The 19,791-nt window shown below is 42.0% G+C and overlaps 1 protein-coding gene across 1 annotated transcript in view; it reads right to left on the bottom strand.

Annotated features, from left to right (window-relative positions):
- Positions 1-19,791, bottom strand: part of BCAS3 (BCAS3 microtubule associated cell migration factor) — a 298,217-nt gene that overhangs the window by 220,197 nt on the left and 58,229 nt on the right. Inside the window, exons 13-14 of the mRNA XM_062507332.1 lie at positions 15,450-15,543; positions 6,102-6,235 (exon numbers count right to left, since the gene is read on the bottom strand). Of these exons, the coding sequence (XP_062363316.1) occupies positions 6,102-6,235; positions 15,450-15,543 (228 nt within the window). The remainder of the gene's footprint in view (positions 1-6,101; positions 6,236-15,449; positions 15,544-19,791) is intronic.

Raw genomic sequence — 19,791 nt, 5'->3', positions numbered from 1 at the left:
CACCTTAACAGATGGCTCAGAAGGAATTAGAGACCCTCACAGGGATTAATAAGGGCTCCAAAAAAACCCCCAAAGACATGGAGTCAGGAAAATGATGGCACCATGAGTATTTCAGTACTTGCTGTTAAAGTGGCAAATTCTCCCAGTCGAAAAACCAAACATATGAACTGTGTAGAAACTGCCACTCTCAGTTACAAGAGAACTATGAGTATGAGATGACAGAGAAGAAATTCCATCTCACTGTACCATGCAACAAAACTGCATGTTTCTACTTTAATACTCAGTTTCCAGTTGGCACCCTGAGGGTTATGTTGTTTCAAAAACTACACACAAACACGCCCTGGCAAATGACAGCCCCAGCCAAGAAACTGGGAAACAATCACTACAGGATGTTTTTTATCCCTAGTGCAAACATTACACTGAAAAAAAGTATTCCTGATCTACAGGAAGAAAGTGTGGGACTCCATAATCCCAAATGCTCTCTTTAAAACAGTGCTCACAAACACTGGCTGCAGTCAGAGTGGGCATCGTGGCCATGGTTGCCTAAAACATGGCTGAAACCACAAAGGCAGAAGGATTTAATGCTCAGTAACAGCGCAGAAAAAAGTGTTGACAGAAGAGTGTGCAACAAATTAAGATTTACAGGAGCAGAGCTATGAAGCACTGCTCAGTGTGGCAGAGTTCCACATGATTCACCTATTGCTCACTGGTCTCAAACTCAGCCTTGTTTCTCTCACAGATACACCAGGAGCAGCAGAACCACGGGCAGTTCAAGGAGGTGATTCAGAAAATATTTCCAATTCCAAGGATACGAATTAAGCTCACATCAAACCAGCACAAATCCATCTGTGCAACGTGAAGGAGCCCGTAACTCTCCAGGAGAACTGGAAGAAGCCATGGACCAGGCTGAAAGGACATTGCTCATTGTGGCAGTCTCAGAAACAATTTTCAAAAATCAGCTGTGTCCATGAATAAACCCCTATAAATTACAGCCTGGGCTGTGCTGTTCCCCACCACGTTCCTGTACATTACGCTGAGTTCTCGACTGCTCAGTGTATAAACAAACTGCACAGTGGCCCATTAGTGGTTTTCAAGTTTATGCTAAGCGTTGCAATTTATTGCTGTTCTTTAGGTTAATGTACTATTATTTCATGTATTTATAATATATTTCTGGATTTGTTGTTAATTATGATGTAATGTTTAGATACCAAAGATCAATCAAGACCCCACAGTGTTTACAGATATATGTTAATAAAGTACAAAGTATGCCAAATCTCTCACAATGCAAAGTTTATTCTATAGCTCAAGGTCAATGTCACATTTAATACTCACATCTCTATTTTAAAATTTTATCTATCCTCTTCTGTCTGGACCAGTAAAGGGATTTACAGACTTCAGATTTTGTTTAATTTGAGAACCCTTAAGATATTTTCAATTTCTTTTCAGTCCTAGACTCTCTCCATCTTTATTGCAGGCTCCCTTCAGGTACTGGAAGGCCACAGATAAACCACTCCAAAGCCTCCTTTTCCAGGCCAAACAACCCCAATTCTCTCAGCCTTTCCTCATATGAGAGGGACTCCATATGGAGGCCATTTTGGTGGCCTCCTCTGGACTTGCTCCAAAAGGTCAATGTGCTTCCTGTCTTCTCCCGTTTCCCTCCAATTACTCTTCCGTGATTCTTTCTAACTTCCACTTTTCTATTTCCCAGTGTTCTGAACATTATGATGTAAAATCCTCCAGAAAACTGAATTAAAATGTAGCTACCACTCAGAGCCTGTCCAGAGTGACACAGTTGGGTAATTTAATACACAGAGTCCTCCAAGGACACAGCATTTGTCAACAGCTCTACTGAGGATCAGCTTTCAATTCTGTACAGATCAAAAAATCATTTCTGATGTTACAGAATCACAGGACTGAAAGGGGCCACACAGGCTCATCTGGTCCAAACTCCCTGCTCAAACAGGGCCAGCCCAGAGCACCTGGCACAGGACTGTGTCCAGGTAAATCACGTAAACCTAGAAAACCAACCTCACAATGCTGAACCTTGGATTTCAATAATAATGACAAGAAATAAACCACATTTTGATCTTCCTAGCATTCTTTTTTCCCTTCCTACCACCACTCTGTCACTTGTGTGGAGTTACACCAGGTGCAATCTGTATATTCTTGTGCATTTTACTGCATTTAATTAAACTTGAGGAGTAGGGCTAGCAGTGCTGCAACAGGAACGTGACCTGTTCATGATCACTGTGCTGTGTCACAGAGAAATAACACCCTGATTTGAAGCACAGGACTCAAGTATTGAATTATGCTGTGCAGGGAGATGGCAGAAAGAAAAAAGCAGTAGCATTAAACAATGAGAAAGAGCAGCAGTCCCAAGGAGGTAGGGGTCAAAGTAAATTAGAAAACTGGTCTGTATGTGAATTTTTTTGGCTGAGAAAATTAAGGAAAGGATGTAGCAACAAACATATGAAAAAAATAATAAAATCATGGTCGACACAATATGATTTATCAGACCCACACAGACCCAACTCTGTCTCCCCAAGTCCTCAACACAAATCCTCAACTGATTTCAGCTCTGTGCAAAAGCAAGGGCAGAACGTGGGCACAGTGTGAGATTCACATGGGGCCTTTAACCAGAGCTGAGCTCTCTGTTAAAAACTGAGCCTGCAACCACCTCTGCTCAGGACTCCCTCTCCCCAAGACAGCCAAGCTACTTCTGACTGCAGCAGCTTCTTCTTGTCAGCTCTCATCCCACACTGATCAACTTCCCCAAATCAATCCTGATTATTTCAAGCCCATCCCCAGCTTCTTTCCTAGAAACAGGAAAGTCTCCCTTCCAGACTGTTTCAATAACTGCAACTATGAGCACGTCACAGACAGGCAGGAATTTCTCGTGGCCGTGGAGATTCACATCCAATGTTTGGAAGTTGTTCCAATGTTTCACTACCTGGGCACGGGGTGGACACAACCTTGAACAGTGTCTGTGGAATCCCATCACTGAAACACTGGTACATTCCCTGGAAAAATGTCACACCACACGTGCTCCACAGCAGCCAGGCTGGAATGTTTTTATCATTCTCTCTGTTTACCTTCTCTGACCGAAGTCAGTTCTAGCTGCAGTTTGGGAGTGGGAATAACAAAAGTCTGACAGAGTAAAGGATTACAGAGGAGCTGGCCAGCAGCCAGCTGATGCTATCATTACGTTTATTTGTCCTAGGCTGAGATAATGCTGTTTTCAGGGATTTTGTTTTTGCTGTTTACAATTTCAGATCAAAGAGAAAGGATCATCAGGTGACGGGCTAACTTTCATCTGCAAGTAAATGAGCTTCCTCAGTTCAGAACATGCTATGCCTTCATTAAAAACCTTCCAGAATGCTCTTGGGTAAAAACATGAGTGCAGTAAGTGTTGCCTCACAAGGCAAGAGGTGGAGGACAAGAAAATGCATCCTTAACCAAAATGTGCAGCACATACACTGTACATTTCTCCCCTTTACAGCTGAACTGTGCAAGCACAGATCCTCTGAGATGTTCAGCTCTCTCTCTGACTCAGCTAAATACAACCAGCCCTGGCAATGAACCTTCCTGGTGTTTCTCAGAGCTGCTCTTGGTCCTCTTAAGGGAAAAAAATATAAAATCTAAAGCACAAGTGGCACTTAAAGGCTAAAAGATCTTAATCTGATACAACTGAAACAGGGACTTCTGTCTGTGTTTGCAGAACAGTGACTTTGAACGCTGTGACCTTGGGACTCTGAATTATCTGAGCACTTCACATTCTTCCATGGTCTTCACAATTCCCTTCTGAGGCAGAGGTCCACCTTCCATCCCACCCCATCTTCATCTGAGTCACAAAAAGGAGATTTTGGGAAAAGCGGGGTGAAGCACTGTCAGCCAAAACCTCACGTACAAAAGCAGAGCTGATTTCAGCATGGACATTAAAATCCCACATGGATTTTAAATCCCACGGCCATAATGATGATGTTTAAACAATTTATAATGGGTACTAGCTAAACAAATTCTGACACTGATAATCACTCATGTCCATCAACACAAATTAGAACTTTTTATAGCTCCAGTACAGAAGGTGACCTTTAAGACCATTGGCCTTGATTCACAGTTAGTTTTAAACCAGGGGGGGAAAAAAGAAAAAAGGAAAAAGGTCTGGTAGCAAATGTATAAATACTGTTCTAACCAGACAGGAGGTACACAGGCTCCCAGTGTGGGCTGCAATGAGAGCTTTATATTGAACAGTCTCCAAAATTCTTGTCTAATGCTCCTCACACGTGAAATTCACACAACAAAAGAGCAGCACCAGCAAACTCTCCTCTCACTGAACAGCTACAAGTGCTGTTATTCCAAAAGAAAAACCTAAAACAATCCCTCATATTATATAAATATTTCAAACTATGTGTGTTGAGAATCACAGGTACCAATGCAAATTGTTTAATTATCCAGGGAGTTGTGAAATCCACCAACACACCTCAGACTGGTTAGCATTTTCTCCATTTTATGCCATTCCAAAAGCTATACTGTTCACATCCCAAATGAAAACTGTGTGGCAAACTACGAAAAAAATTTACTATGTTGATTCTGAGAATTTTAATGCAAAGCTTTCACAGAGATGCTAATACTATATCCCAAAAAAACATGCATCAATAAGGGTTTCTTCTCTAAAATATGTTCTGTTTGGTTTCCAATGTGTGCCTTGAAAACAAATTTATCAGCTGTAAAAACCAGAAGAACATCTTTGTTCCTCATGACTGAAATCCTGTGCTTTGGGTTTCAATGTTGAGTCTTTGTATGAAGGGAGAACAAAAATAACTCTAAAACATTAAACACATTATAGAACATGCCCGAGTCAATGGCAGAGTATGTGTATACACACAGATCTCACTGCTCTTTGTAACACTTATAAAAACTACATGTTAGTACTATATATTTTATCCCAAATGAACAGTTTTTCCTAATTTCCTCTCACTTTCCAGACTGCTTATTCCTCCTTGTAGTAACCATTGCCTGCAACAACAATTCCACTTTTCCAGAACGGCAACAGGAAAGCTTTAGAGTATGTAAACTGCCAGAAATGTAAATTCACCTAGATCAAAACTTAATCAACCACTGCTAGCTTCAATACAGCTTTCACACTCTACTTGTTACAAAGGTACAGTGAGAAACTTGAGGGGAAACTGCTCAGCTCCCAGGGAAAAAAAAGGGTTTGAAGGAACTGTAATCAGGTAGCAGAAGCACCCGAGCTCCCAGTGCCAGGGTGATAATCACAGAGCCCCAGGCTGTCCCTGTCACAGTGCTTTACATCTGCCAGGCTGTCACAAGCCTGTGCTTCCCGTGTGCAATTGCATCAGCAAGTGCAATACTCATTTCTTACCCTGTGGTGACATTTTTATTCCTGTATTTAAAGCAGGTTCTTCAGCAGTTCCTCAGTGCTCCCAAGGTGAGGCTCTGCTGGTGCCCAAAAGCATCATGTGAAAGACTCAAGAACTCCCTGCTGCCACAGCCACAGCCCTGCCAGTGGGAGCAGATCCCTTTTCCCCACCTCGCAGCAAATCACTTCACTGAGCACTGCTTAAAATACAATTCCAGACTTTCCCACCCTTGGATAATATCCTGACTTAGTCCTCCATTTCTGAGAGGGGGATTTTTCAACAGGGAAGTTAAACTGGGGAGTCTCAGCAGGTTCCCCCACTGTGCTAAGAAAAGTTAATCACAGCCTTTTGATTAACTCTTCCTTTCAACTCTTTAATTGTCTGTCTGTGGCTTTTACCACCAGAGCCAGGCAAACGCTGACAGTTCCTTCACGGGCACGAGACAAATGTTGAACATGTTACATGAGAAAAGGTTAAGTGCAAACACAGCCAATAATCGGGGCTCTTTGGAGGCAGTGCCAGATCTGAATAAATCTGACAGCACCTCATTGCAAAGGGCAAGAATTTATTATTGTCCAGGTTAAACGCTCTGCTCTTATCCCTTCTGTGGCTGGAGCACAAGAAAGGCTCTTTGTGTGCTGAAACAAACATTAAAGTGCCAACATACACAGAATGTATAAGGTGTCTGGGGATTATTCTTCAGCAAAGAGTTTAACTTACTTTGGCTTCGGTCTCTCCCCTGTGAAGTGTGTACAAATGATGGACGGCACTTTGTGATGATGACCAAGGATGTGTCAGGATTTGAAAAACATGGAAATCATGGCCTAATGTGTCAGTGGTGACCAGCAACATCCCTGGGTAAAAAAAGAAAAAAAAAAAAAAAGAAACACAAAAGCACAAGAGATTAATCACGGCAAAGGAAGAGGCTTAAAGTGTCTATCTAAAAAAAACTGAGTGTGGCTTACATTTGGGGTTTGGAAACAGAAGAAAACACAGAAAATTACTGAACTGAAAGGGGTTCACCTCATAAAAATGAATCAGGACCTCAACTGAAATCATATTCATGGTACTACTACTTAAGTATTAATATATTAAGATAGTATTACAACACAAATCTATAAAAATATCTGAAAAATCTGAATATTCCAACTAAATTTGAGAACTGTGTGACCAATATGAAGCATTGAAGTGATGAATGTTACAGCAAAACCCCAAAATGCTCTTCACTGGGCAAGAGCCAGTCTAAAAAAGATTGATGTCTCCACAATAACAATTCTTGGAAGAAGAGATTATCGAAATCCAGCCAAAACAGCCCATACCAAAACAATCCTGAAGAAGCATCTTCCTCATAAATGAAAGAAGCTGTCTGATTTATTGGTGAAAAGCAGAGTTGAGAGCTTTCAAATGAAACACTAAATGAGGTATCAGGTTCACTGAAAACAGGTCACTGGTGGAGGTACTGAAATGACTCAATTACATCAACAGAACCACAGTAATTTACATTTGCTATTTACTTTTTTTATCCACAATATCTCAGCCTATAACCCAGTTTTAAACATTTACAAAGACACTTGAAGTCAATTTGCCATAAGTTTGTATCAATTTATCAAAAAAAATATTTTTGTACATATAAGGAAAATACAGCATAATGGCAGAATTTAGGATTACAGTAAAAAATTACAGATTTATTTTTCTGTTAATAATGAAATGTAAAATGTCATCACCCAAAGTAAGGCTCTGACACTTAGTTAACATCAAGTACAAAGTGATTTTAGCAGTTTAATAGTGATGTTGTAAATAATTTTCAAGGTATCCATCAATTAAAGAAAAAACAGGAAATCCCACTCAGGTCTGTTGCAACATTTCTCCATATAAAGCACAACTGAAATCTTTTATCCTGCAGGAAGAGAACTTAGTCCCCATGTTTTACATGACACTTATTCACAGGATAAATGGTTATCTCATTTCTGCCATAAATGAGTGTCCATTGCCTTCATTTATTTACAGGTGATACCAGGAACTGCTCTTCCCTCTGCTGCCCCAGATACCAAGAACACACATTTGAAACATCCCACACGTTACACAGATTTCCTACCTTATGACACTTGGAAAATTTTAGTATTAAACTGTAAAAAGCGTGTCAAGCAGCAGAGTAAAAATGGAGTGTGGTTAGCTTTTCTATGGGAACACCATTTCATCACTGGATTTGCATCCTGAGTGTTTTCCCTCCTTGGCAGTCCTGCAGTCTAAGAGACTGGATCCTTTAGGCCCAGACAGAAAAATGTCAGAGGCCAAAGGCTTGGCCCTGTGGAAATTTGGGAAACCAAGTTTTCACCAGGCAGCACCCTCAGAGCCTGTGTGGCACCACCAGGGCACATCTCAGCTTCTCTGGGTCTCTGAAAGAAGGGTCCTGTGAAGGCAAACGCACAACCCCACCAGCAGCAAGGTACAAAATCCAAATTGCTCTCGGAGACAAAACTGCCTCCAAGCTTCCCCTCAGCTTGACCACTGAGGCTGGCAGGGCCAGGCCACCCACGCTGCACCCAGGCATTTCCTGCAGCTCCACAAACGCAGCATCTCACATCTGAGCTCAGCAAGATTCCCTCCAGCAGACACACTTTTACTGTTCCCGGCTGTTCCTCCGGCCCCGGGTGTTAGAAATGAAAGGGAGTTTGTTATGGAGCTGAGAAATCCGGGAGAGCACTGGGGTATTATGTTTGGGCGGTAAGGCATGTGAGCTGAGGTTGGTCTGGATGTTAATGTTGGCTTAACTGGCAATTTCCTTGATTTGTAGTGACTGTGTTGATAGGAAATACAGCTCAAGTTGCTCCGGTGCAAGGCAGCCAAGCCTTTCGTGTGGGATTATGCACACAACTTGCATTAATTCTGTTCTGCAACATCACAAACTACACTTCCCTTCTAGTGAAGTGTGCGGTCCTCAATAATATATAGCATTTCCAGCAGAGAAAGCTGGAAGCAAAGAGGGGTTTTTGTGCTGGAACTAGGCTGCTGCTGTTACTGGAGCGAGGATATTCCAAAAGATCTAATTCAACCCAGTAAGAATTTATCTTTATGCCCATGTCTCTCCTTGTGCATTAGACAGCTTCATACAGATGTGGAGGGTGCTTTGGGTCCTTATGTGCTCTCTCCTATTCCTGATGGGAAGGACCTCTGGAGAAGGAGAAGCTGGAGGAGATGAATCCATTACTTCTCTGAATACTGAGCAGACAAGCTCTGCAAACAGGTATTTTTTCTTACCCCAAGGTTGGAGAAGTCTTTTATAAATACAGACCCAGGGCTCTGTGCACCCAGAGATCCCAGCAGAGCGTTCTTCGTGTGGATCCCAGCGCACGGCACAGAGCATGGAAGATGGTAAAAAAACCACCCCAAATCTGCCAAAAATCTGTCTGGAACTGGGGACAAAAGGCTGTGAAATGATCCCCAGCCAGGGAAAACACGGGATCACCATCCCATGCTGTCCATGCACTCCGTGGGTGCTCAGCTCAGCAGGATCTGGTTTCCAGCGCTGGCGAGAGGTGTTTGCGGGCGGTGCAAGGAGGGTATCATCCCCCCTGCTCCTCACAGGCTTCTTCCCAGCCCTACAGAGCCGGCTTTAGGCAGAGCAGGGCTCACTTTGGGCACAAACACCAAAACCTGTGGTGCACGAGCCCCCAGAAGCCATGGTGGTCCCTGTTTGATCCTTTGGGGACACCTCGGATCCCAAGGCTGCAGCCGTGACATTCACTCGCCTACCTGCAGCTCTGAGCAGTTCCAGATGATGCTCCCAGCTCTTGGTTCCATGTGTGCTTTGCCTTTGGGTTTTCTGGGTTTGGTTTGGGGTTTCTTTTCTCTGTTCTTGCTAACTTGAAGGAATACAGAGGCGAAAGATAATACATTTGTGGCTGGAAAGGAATTGACTTAAAAATAGAAAGATGGGTGGTATCTGACTTGGTAATTTGTGTCTGATCTAAACTCCTGCTGCCTGTCCCATTTGGAATAAATGCATTTATTAGATGAAAACAGGCCCTCCACTTGTATTAGAGACTCTTTTTCAGTAAGTTAAAGAAGGACCTTTCACACCCACATTTGCATTTGAAGTACAAATATATTCTGGCAGGACTTGTATCAACACGGAGGTCCCAAGCACAACACCACAGATGGGAAAGAACGTGTATTTATAAAAACAGCATTTTGAAATCTCTTCCTCGCTCCTGTTATTCAAACAATAAATCACCCCTGTTTCAGAACACTGGGCTGGGGTTTGTGGTGGGATTTTCCAGCTCTCATTACTTCACACTGAAGAATCACAGTTTTCCATTATCACAGCTCAACCATTTTGTTTCTCTCTCCATCTCCCTGCAGCATTCCAGCAGGAATTCCCAATCCCAGTGGAGAAACACGAACTGGAATTCTGGTCCTACCTCACTTTCACTTTCAAGTGCAGGAAACTTCAACTCAAGCTTCTTAAGAGGCCTTGTGACAACTTTCCCAAAAAGTTGTTTAGACGGAAATGCAGGTTAAAGCTGTGCTAGGTTCAGTCCAAATGTCTTCTCTTATGAGGGACTTTATGGGTGAATAATCAGAGATGAAAAGTGAATAATTCTTGAGGATTTCCTGCTTATTTTTCAAACTGGCATTAATCCCTGTTTAACAGATAACAGCTGAAATCCATTGGAAGTCTTGCATACACAGGAGCCAGTGGAAATCTATGTGTAAACCAGACTTCATTTAGTATAGATCTCATTGCAAAAATTCTGATTTTGCTTATCCACAGTACGAGAGTGCAGCCAGATTAAATTAATGACTGTTTTACTGTGTGGTTGTTTCAAATCCACAGAGATGATTAAAATCCAGTTTCAAAGGAACAGATATCATAGATGGGGGGAAAAAAAATTAGCAAAGCTTTGCTTTACCTGCCCTAATTTACAGCTTCCTACTTTTCCTGCATTCTGTTTGGGGAAACAATCAGCTTCTTTCAGGATAGAAATAAAAACACGAGGAATATATGCATAAAAGGAAAAACTTGTACAGATGTAGACTGTGGGTTAAGAGCTATTTATGCAGTATCAGAAGACTAAACCAGACTCTGGCCTGGCCATAAACTAAGCCCACGCCCTAAATGAGGTGCCAAGCCACAAAAAGCATTTGCGTCAACTGGGAATACAAGGAAAAGAAGGACTTCTAATTATAGGGCCTGGAAGCGGAAGGCCGGAGCGATCGGGAGCCGAGGCTGCCGTGTTTACCCAGAACTTCCTCCCCTCTGCCTGGTGAGGCTTGGCCTGAGGGTGGGACTGGAGCTGCTCATGGGACACCAAGTTCTCAGCTCCTGGCAGCCCCAGGGGTAAATTAGAGAGGTTGGGAAAGCTGGGCATATCCCACCATATCCTATTTATAACACCTCCCTAATTGCAGAGCTGTTGATTGCGTGCGTATAAACGAGGTCCGGAGGGCTTGGAGCTTCACCAGGAGCTTCCCTTCTGTTTTCAGAGGGTTTTCCACCTCCCCAAGCTGTGTCACCCTGCCAGCACTCGCTGAAGGATCCGACACCTTCAAGCTGTGTTGGATTTCTTTTCAAAACACCCAGGGCACAAGCGTTGGGAATCCTGTGTGTGGAGGAAATGTGGATCCATGGATAGATTGGATTTAGGAATGCAACCCTCACATTTCCAGTCCAGCCACTGCACCAACTCACTGCTTGTCCAAAAAGTGATTCAAAATATGAACTCCTAACACCTCAGTTTGGAAATCTGAACTTGGACGCCACGCAAGGGTGGTACTGAGCTTTGGAGGTTCCCAAATTGCAGGCTCAGAGCGCTCAGGGGAACCACAGTGCCTTAGAGCTGCTCCTGGTTCAGTCCATATGGATTTCTCCTGCCATTCCCACCTTCCACAGGCTCACTGGGACAGGATTCCTGCTCCACAGCAGCTCCCTGGGCTGACCAAACACACTCATGTGACAAAGTTTATATGGCTCATGGTTTCCTGAGGCATCTGGGCCGACCCAGGACCAGCAGTTTTATTTATACCCACTTAACTCCTCTCCCAGGCAAGTGAAAATACAGCCAAACATCAGAGCTGCTCAGCCCCTGAGTACCCCCATGTGCTACAGCTGCAAAACTGGGTCTCAAAAAACCTTAACTAAATAATGAAATTCTGATTTTAGCAAAATCCACCGCAAAATAAACTCAAGCATGTAAGGATTTAATGTAAATATTTTAAAAATCCCAAGAAGTCAAAAGAAAAGGAAGCAAAATAAAATATTATTTTGTGAATAAATAACTCCCTATGACTCTTACAAATCCTACAATAATCATGGCTACAGCTCTTCCTTCACAACCAACACTAAATGCAGTTTTTGATCAAGCCATCAACCATCAAGGATTTCTCCTTTTGGTGACAAGGGACACAACATTTATAACTGCAACTCACAAAACTGCCTTAATTTTAACAATTTGGATTTGTCTTCCAAGGCAATAATTCAAGTTGAAAACTAGAAGAAAATGAACAGAAAAACTGAAGAATTATTCTATCATTAAATAATTACAGCTTGTTTTACTCTCCAGGAGTGTTTTCCTGCCCACTTTCTCTGATCAATGGGAAAAAACTTGTACAGAGATGCTCCAATTTCATCCTCTTTAACTATTAACTCAAGGCCACCGTCATGTTTCAATACAGAACATTAAAATAATCAGAGCAATTTCAGGTCTGTTAAAGGGGCAGTCAGGCATCCCAAGGGGGACACAGTTTAATCTGTTTTACTGCTGGCCCAACATTAATTTCTTGTTATTAATGGATGGAAAATCTTTTTTGTAGCCAAGGAAGCGTAATTATTTTAAATTTTCAATGTCTTGCACTTCACAACTCTCAGCTGCCAGGCTGGCAGGAGCAACACTTCTGAAAAGCAGATCATTTATTTACCACATTTAAAAGAAAAAAAACCCCAGATATTTATAAACCATCACCATTCTTAGCTGTTTACTAATTGAGAATCTTATTTGAAAACTTTCTTCTTTCTAAAATTGGAATGTACCTGCCCCATCCCATTGATTCAAAAGCTGGTCCTACTCCCAAATGTTTTATTTTTTTTGTATTTTAAGTGTGTTTTAAGGGCTTTTATTGAAAAATATTGTGGCTTTTGCTCCCTCTAGAAGGGTGACAAGCCAGGATCAAGTCCTGCAGCTGGAAAACCCCTCCACGATGCATCTGAGTGTACAGAAAAGCTTTTACTGGGAAAACCTGTCCCAGGAGAAGACCACCAGGAAGCTTTAGTAACAAAACGTCCTTTTCAGAGGCTCTAAGGCTACTTACTTGCCTTAACAAATTGGCAATTGAAGCAGAAGGTCTAAAAAAAATCAAGTAGTGGATAATTCTCATCTTTCCTGGCTGCCCACAGGGTTTGTTGTACATACAGTTCTTGGAATGCAGCCTGACAGGGAAACGAGGCACAAACCTTCCAAAAACAGGAGTGAATGATTTAAACAACCTTAGAACAGATATGAAAACTTCTACACTTAACCTGCCTCCCAAACCAGATACAAGGCATGGAGATGTTTGGATGCTCCTGGAAATCCCAGCTGGAGCTCAGGAGGCCACGTCCAGGCCAGGCTCGGCACTGACCATGGGCACCACAGGAATTGGGTGTCCCTGCTCTGCTGGGATCAGCCCAGCTTCCAAAATTATTCATTACTGGTCTGCATCACTCGAGGCTCCCATGGGAAGTGGAAATGCAGAGGAAGAGCAGCAGTGTCCACATGAAAATGTCCTGGCATCCTCCAACACCAAACTCAACGCTCTGACACCAAGACTCCAGAATTATTGCTCGTATCTAAAATTCAGGGCTGATTTCTCTACACTTTATTCCATATATATTGTGAAAATGGCATCTCTACAGGTTTTCATGCTCCACTTATTCCCACATTGCATCCTTGGAGCCTCACTTCCCTTGGGGTGAGGATCTGGCCCTTCCTCCCCTCTGCAGGGGCAGAAGGAAGAAACTTTATGGGCTAAAAGAACAGACCGTGCACTGGCTGTGCAGAACTTGTCTAAGTGTAGACAACAATGTATTTAGCAACTCAGCTTTAGCACAAATAGTTTGCTTTTAAATGTGGTGAAGTAAAGACAATTGACTGAAATAAAGCTGCAGCCCAGCAGACTTTAAAATTACTCTCAAAAGCACAAATAACAATTCCTACAGTGGAAGGGAGAGATGTGGATCATTTACACACAAGTTGGTTTTAATTATCACAGTTCATAAATGCCTTTATAGATCTGTCCAAATGCAGGGAGGATTCTGCTCGTTTTTGACACAATAAAAAATCTATAAAGGGATCCTCCCAAAACTCAGACCTGAGCACCTGTGCAGCTCCTGCACTGAGACAGGATGGAATTAAGGGGTTTATCAGCCCCAGAAATTACAGTTTTCAGTGAATCAGAGCAGTGCTCCCTGCTTGCCTCCCCAGCACAGCTCTGCAGTCACTGTATTCTGGTGCAGACACTGCCTGAAATTAGGAGTAAAAGTGGGGTTTCAAAAGCCACCTCTTGTTTTATTCTCTGTAATGAGCTCAGCCTGATTGCCAACAGACCACTGGAGAATGGGCTGGCATGATGTTACAGCCCTGGCTTCAAACAAAATCCTGCCTTGATGTTAAATAAAGAGCACAGAATCCTGGGCTAAGTGCTGCTCTCACTGGAGGCAGCTGAGGGAAGAGTTCTCTGCTGGTTTGTCCCCATCCCTCCTGCAAATCTCCCACAGCACACAGCACCTGCAAGCAGCCAAAAATAACACCACTTAAAGAAGTGTTTTGCCATTAAACACCATTAGATCTAAGTGTCAGCCTCTAAATTATTGTCATGCCAGTACCTGAGCAAACCAAAGAACTTGATCATAATAGAAGTATCCAGCATTTGGCAAAAATATCCTTTCTTTTGAAAAATAACAAATTAATTTGGTTTTACATAAAAATTCTGCTGCCCTTTAAATTTACACAATCCTAGAAACTCTCTTAAGGAGGCATTTAATTAATATGCCATTCTAATTTAAGCAGCTGTATTTATTTCACTTATTTATTTCATTTAATTAGCATTGCTCTACTCTAGGTATCATCCTTGTTCCAGAGGACAAAGCAAAATGACTGTTCTGGAACTGAGGATTCTCAGTTCACTGCACAGAGCTCCACAAAAAAATTCCCTTCCAAGAAAATCCAGGCAGATGAGAATGCAGCTTTTCTGTCACAAGCTCCCAGTGAACTGCACTGCACTGTTAAAGAGTTCTGACACAACAGATGGGGTGTCAGAATGACACCAACTGGTCAGCAAAAGTGAAAACATAAATGACAGACATTTAGTTTTATTCTCTGAAATGTGACTTCACCCTCCTGATTGTCATGGCATTTGCTGCATTTTAGAAATTGTTAATTTAGGCAATGGAAGCTCTTGGTTCCCTGACCATTTCCCTGAGCGCTGCTGCAATCAGCCAGAACATTATCTACAGATAATGAAATGTTAATTGTCAGATTAATAACATCCATTAATACACAAGGTTTATAGTTGTCCCTGCTGCCCACAGTGACTGTTCATCTATAAAGAGGAAGGAGAGAAACAGGTACTTTTGAGGGGTTTCTTACAAATATTTGCAGGTTTCAGCTGATTTCACTTAGGACAATCTTGAGTAAGATCACAAACCCTTCATTAGCAAACAAATAATAAGTTATTTTAAAAACCAGTGAAACTATTTTATTTCTGTATTTATGGAGGACTACAATTTAATCCACGTGCTGATCCTCTGGATGCTGAGATCACAACATGTGTGCACCTGGCTGGCAGGATCCCAAGAGGCAGGAACTCCTCAGCAGTGGAAGAGGGACTCAATCTCCTCCCTCCTACCACAGTAAAAGAGTTGCTAAAGTTTGAAATTTCCAGAAAAGACAAATTACACATCCAACACTCCATGAAGCAGCTCACCTGCAGTGTCCCAGTGGGACCAGCAATCCCTCCAAAGCCATGGGACACATTCCCATGGGATTTACTGCCTTGTTTCCATCTATCCCAACAACCAGAAAAATCTCTTACCACTGGGGTTAAAGGCCATGCAGCAAATGGGCTTCTCATGGGCAGGGAAATGGGCCACGATGCCTTCACTGTCTGAGTCCTCACTCACCAGGACCTGAGAACAGAACACAGCCCAGGATTAGCAGGGAAAGCCACTCCAGAGGGAAAATCCCAATTTCCTGGCCCAGGGATGGGTTTGTAAGGTGTTCACATTCACAGTGTAACTGCACATCAGATGAACACTGACAATCCTCAGGAATTCTCTCACATACAGAGACATGAGACTTGCTCTAATAACAAGAAAGGATTATCCACTTCGTGCCTGGTTCTCCTATTTATTTATCCTATTCAAATTGGGGAAAACAGAAAAACATTCCTGTTTTGCTCCATGAATTATTGCTGGCAGCACAAGAGCTCATTACACCGTGCTGTGCAGGAAGCTCCATTTGAGGTTTCCAATAACAAAATCACATCCTAGAAAGAAAAGGGAATATTTAAGCCTTACATAAATCAGTATTTTGATCCCTAGTACATAAGGCAAGTAAGTGGAAGACCAGACCAACCCCCAGAAATAGTGGGTTTGCTTTCCATGAGTCCCTCAGGTGGGAACAGCACAGCTTCCACCCTGCTGTCAGTGGTGCTGGAATTGAGGGATCTGGATTTGCAAAGGATGCAAGGAATGCCAGGGGCTGGGAGTGTGGAGGGAAGAAGCTGCACTGTGGAATTCACACTGAACATGAATTTTCTCCAACTTGAAACTGCCTCAATGTGAGGTAGCACGATCACAAAGGTGGTCATCAAAAAATCAGGCCCTCATAAAATACCTTCTTGTGAACAAGAAAGGAATTAAAATAGAGGAGAGAGTTTTCACAGCACAAGGAAATTCAGTGGCAAAGGAAATACCTGGACTGAAATCTGTGCTGTGCAGCAGCTTCTGGGGAAAGGGACAAAAGGATGAAATTTTGGGGTTTTAAACAAAAGCACATTTAAAGCTGATAAAACTCCTGAGCCAAACTAAAGCTGAGTGTGAGGACATACAAAGTGACAAAACACATAAGTTTAATTGCATGAAAAGCAATGATATTCCTAGATCTATAGGAAAAAAAAAAAAAACAGAAGATGTGCAGACAAAACCATGCAAGAGCTGTAGGAGCATTTTATTCCTTGATTACATCATCCTAAAAGTAAAATAAAAAGAAAGATCTGACTTGAAAAAGGGGGTTTTGTGGTGAGCAAAAACCATCTTCTTACAAAGACAGCACAAAACCACCCTGAATTATTTGCCTGCCTCTTCCAAAATAATCTGCAAGGTTTTTAATACTTCCTATCCCAAACAGATACCAGAATAATTTGAAGCTATTTTCCTGCTTTAACAAATGAGGAATCCTGTTCCTGTCTGGAGCAGGGATGGGGCTGGAGGGGCTGGCAGAGCCCAGAGCTCTGGCACTGGCACAGCACAATTATGGCTTTGCTCTCCCTCGTCAGCATTTTGTGCTCCTTCCAGAACCACGAAACCAGAGGGTCTGGAGATCTTTTCAAACTCAGGCACTCCCAGCCATCATTTATCACAGCTCCCACTCCCAGGGAGCTGAGCTCAGCCTCAACATTTTGCTCTAATTAAAGAGAAATTATAAGGATAAACTAACACCATAAACCAGCTTTATAAAGAGTTTTGTTAAATAAAAAATATTCAATGAGAAATGTATCACAGGATCTAAATCATTGCTAGATACAGTTATAGGATATTTCATATGCAGCCTCTTCTCCAGGATTAATTCAACATAGCTTTATTTGAGAAAAAATAAAAATGATAAATGCACTGCTGTTATTACCCCTGCAACAGGCAGGAACACTGCATGGCAACCTGATCCTTAAATATTTTTCCTCTAGAAATACAATACACAGCAAAAAATCACAACACTAAAAACAGAAAAACACCTTAGACTTAGAAAACTTGAGAACTCAAAAAAGGCAAAATCTCTATTTGTATGTGATGTTAACTGATCCCACGCATTCAATTCTTTTGTCATTTACTGTTTAAAAAATATCTTCTGGAAAAAAAAAAATACTCCAAAAGGAGTTTTTAAAGATCTCCCCCTTTCACTATCAAAGCTGATTTTCTGGTACAGCAAACCAGCCTTTGCAGATTCAAATTCAGGTGTGTTCTTCTCCTGTACTAAGCAAGTAAAGCAAAATAAAAGCCAAAAACCCATCACAAAAGCACCTTCATCACTCAAAACTTTGGAAATCTTGGGCAGTGGGGAATGTGACACCCAGGGCTCCTTTCCCAGCACCTGATGTGTGTCACTGCCTGTGTCAGAATGGACAAAACTGGCTTTGGGAACACATGTGGAAATGACACTTGTGCATGGAAAGATGAAAAAATATTCTTCCTCTTTTTAAAAACAGCATGAGAAAATAAATCCTTTAGGAACAGAGGAAAATACTTTTTTTAATCACCAATCTCTACAGATATCTTCAGGATTTGTCAAGTCCTCCCCCTGCTTTTCTGCACTGCACGTGGGGATAACAAATACCACTTTTTACAATTCTAACACTACAAAGGAAGGAGGGAAAAAAAATCCAAGGAATTTGACTTAATTCCATCATCAACCAAATGTCCCTCCCAAAGATACCACCAAACCAAAGCCTGGTTCCCATCCCAGTTCAGAGCTTGCATAGCTTTAAATCCCAGAGTGATTTTTCCTTTTTTTAAGAACTTCAGGAAATCAAAATGATGCTGATACAACACTGGGTGCTTTAGGAACATCAAACCAGCACCACCAGCCAGCTGAGGGTTTTGTGCCCCTGAAAACAGCAGAGCTGGGAATTTTTCCTGGAAATCAAAACAGAGGGACAATTTCCCTAATAACACATGCAAGGGCTGTCAGGGAGCTCGAGGGAAGCAGCTCATTCTCCCTCCCAGAGTGTGCAGAGCCCACAGGAATCCCAAGGCTGCAATTTTTTTCCTCCCAAACAGGCTTCCTTCTCCAAGGTAGTGGCCTCTAACCACTCTAAAAAACTTCCAAAGTGTCTCATTGAGAAAAGATCAGAAATCTCAGCATTGCTCTGGTGATCAGAGCCACTGAGCTCCAGCAGGATCCTCCTTGCAGAGCTCCCAGCAAGAGACCAACACTGAGACTTTTCCACCCAGACTCCTTGTGAACGAGCCCTCAGCTGCTCCTCATGCCCAAAAATATTTTACCAAGAGCTGCAACATGATTTTCCCCAAACCTGCCCAGCCAAAGAGCCCGTGGCTGGATGTGCTGAGCCAAACCAGCTCTCAAAGCAGCTCTGTTACAGCAGAACTCTGAAGTTCATCAAAGACTCTTTAAATTGTCTTTATGTCACCCTGAAAGAAGAGACAAAGCACTGAGTGCATTTACTGCCAGCCAGCAGTGTTTGCCTGGAGATAACTGCAGAGATTTTTTTTCTCCTATGCCACATTTTCCTTCCTCCGTGGTATTTTCAGTACTGCTGAACAGAAGCCACTCATAATTATGACTTTAATTATTTTAATCTTTAAAGGCAAATTACACCACTTATCCCAGTGGAGACATGTTTTTAAATAAAACATGAAAGTAACACAAATAAAAATGGACCCAAATCTAATCAAGCAGGTCTTACTCTTAATACAATTAAGAAAAGAGTAATCCCATCATCATAAAAACAAATAGGTTTGGCAATAATTATAAATATGAATATTGTATAACAAATATTTGCTGTGCACTTGAGATCCCCAATGCTTTAAAGAGCTGGAGCTGGAGTTTGAGTCACAAAGAGCCTTCCCCAAGTTACAGCCAAGGTCAAACTTCAGTGGAAAGGGGCTAAAAGTGATAGATCTGTGGCATTAACTACTGCACTCCTTTTAATAGAATCCAGCATAAACTCAAACCAGCCTCATGCTCAGCCTGAACCATTTATCTGAGACAAAAATGTCTTCTTGACAAAAACCAGATCTCCTTTAATAAAAGTGAGGCAGACAGTATTATGCTCTGAGGGAATCCTGTTGCTCTTTTTATATTTCTATATAAAAAGAATTCTTCTGTAATACACAGAGATATAAAAAGTGAAGAAAATTGAGGCCAAATATCTGAGCATCAGGACATCAGATCAGCCTTCACCAAAGCTGCTCCTAAAATAAAAGCCCTGGTGTTAATGACCAGTGGAATTATGTCTGCAGTTAAAGTTTTATTATCGAGTATGCTTCACTCTTTGAGATTCTTTTTGCTTCAGACCAAAATCTCACAATAATTCCTGCTCCTGATAAGCATCTTGATTTGGTTCAATTGCCATCAGCTCCTCACCAAATGAAAATGAACTTTGGAAGCTGCAGCAGGCAGCTGCTTTTTTTCCCAAAAAA

The sequence above is a fragment of the Cinclus cinclus genome, chromosome 22, assembly GCF_963662255.1.
Source record: "Cinclus cinclus chromosome 22, bCinCin1.1, whole genome shotgun sequence".
NCBI classification, from domain to species: Eukaryota; Metazoa; Chordata; class Aves; order Passeriformes; family Cinclidae; genus Cinclus; species Cinclus cinclus.
Note: the sequence above shows the minus strand (reverse complement) of the source record. Positions and strands in the feature narration are given on the sequence as shown.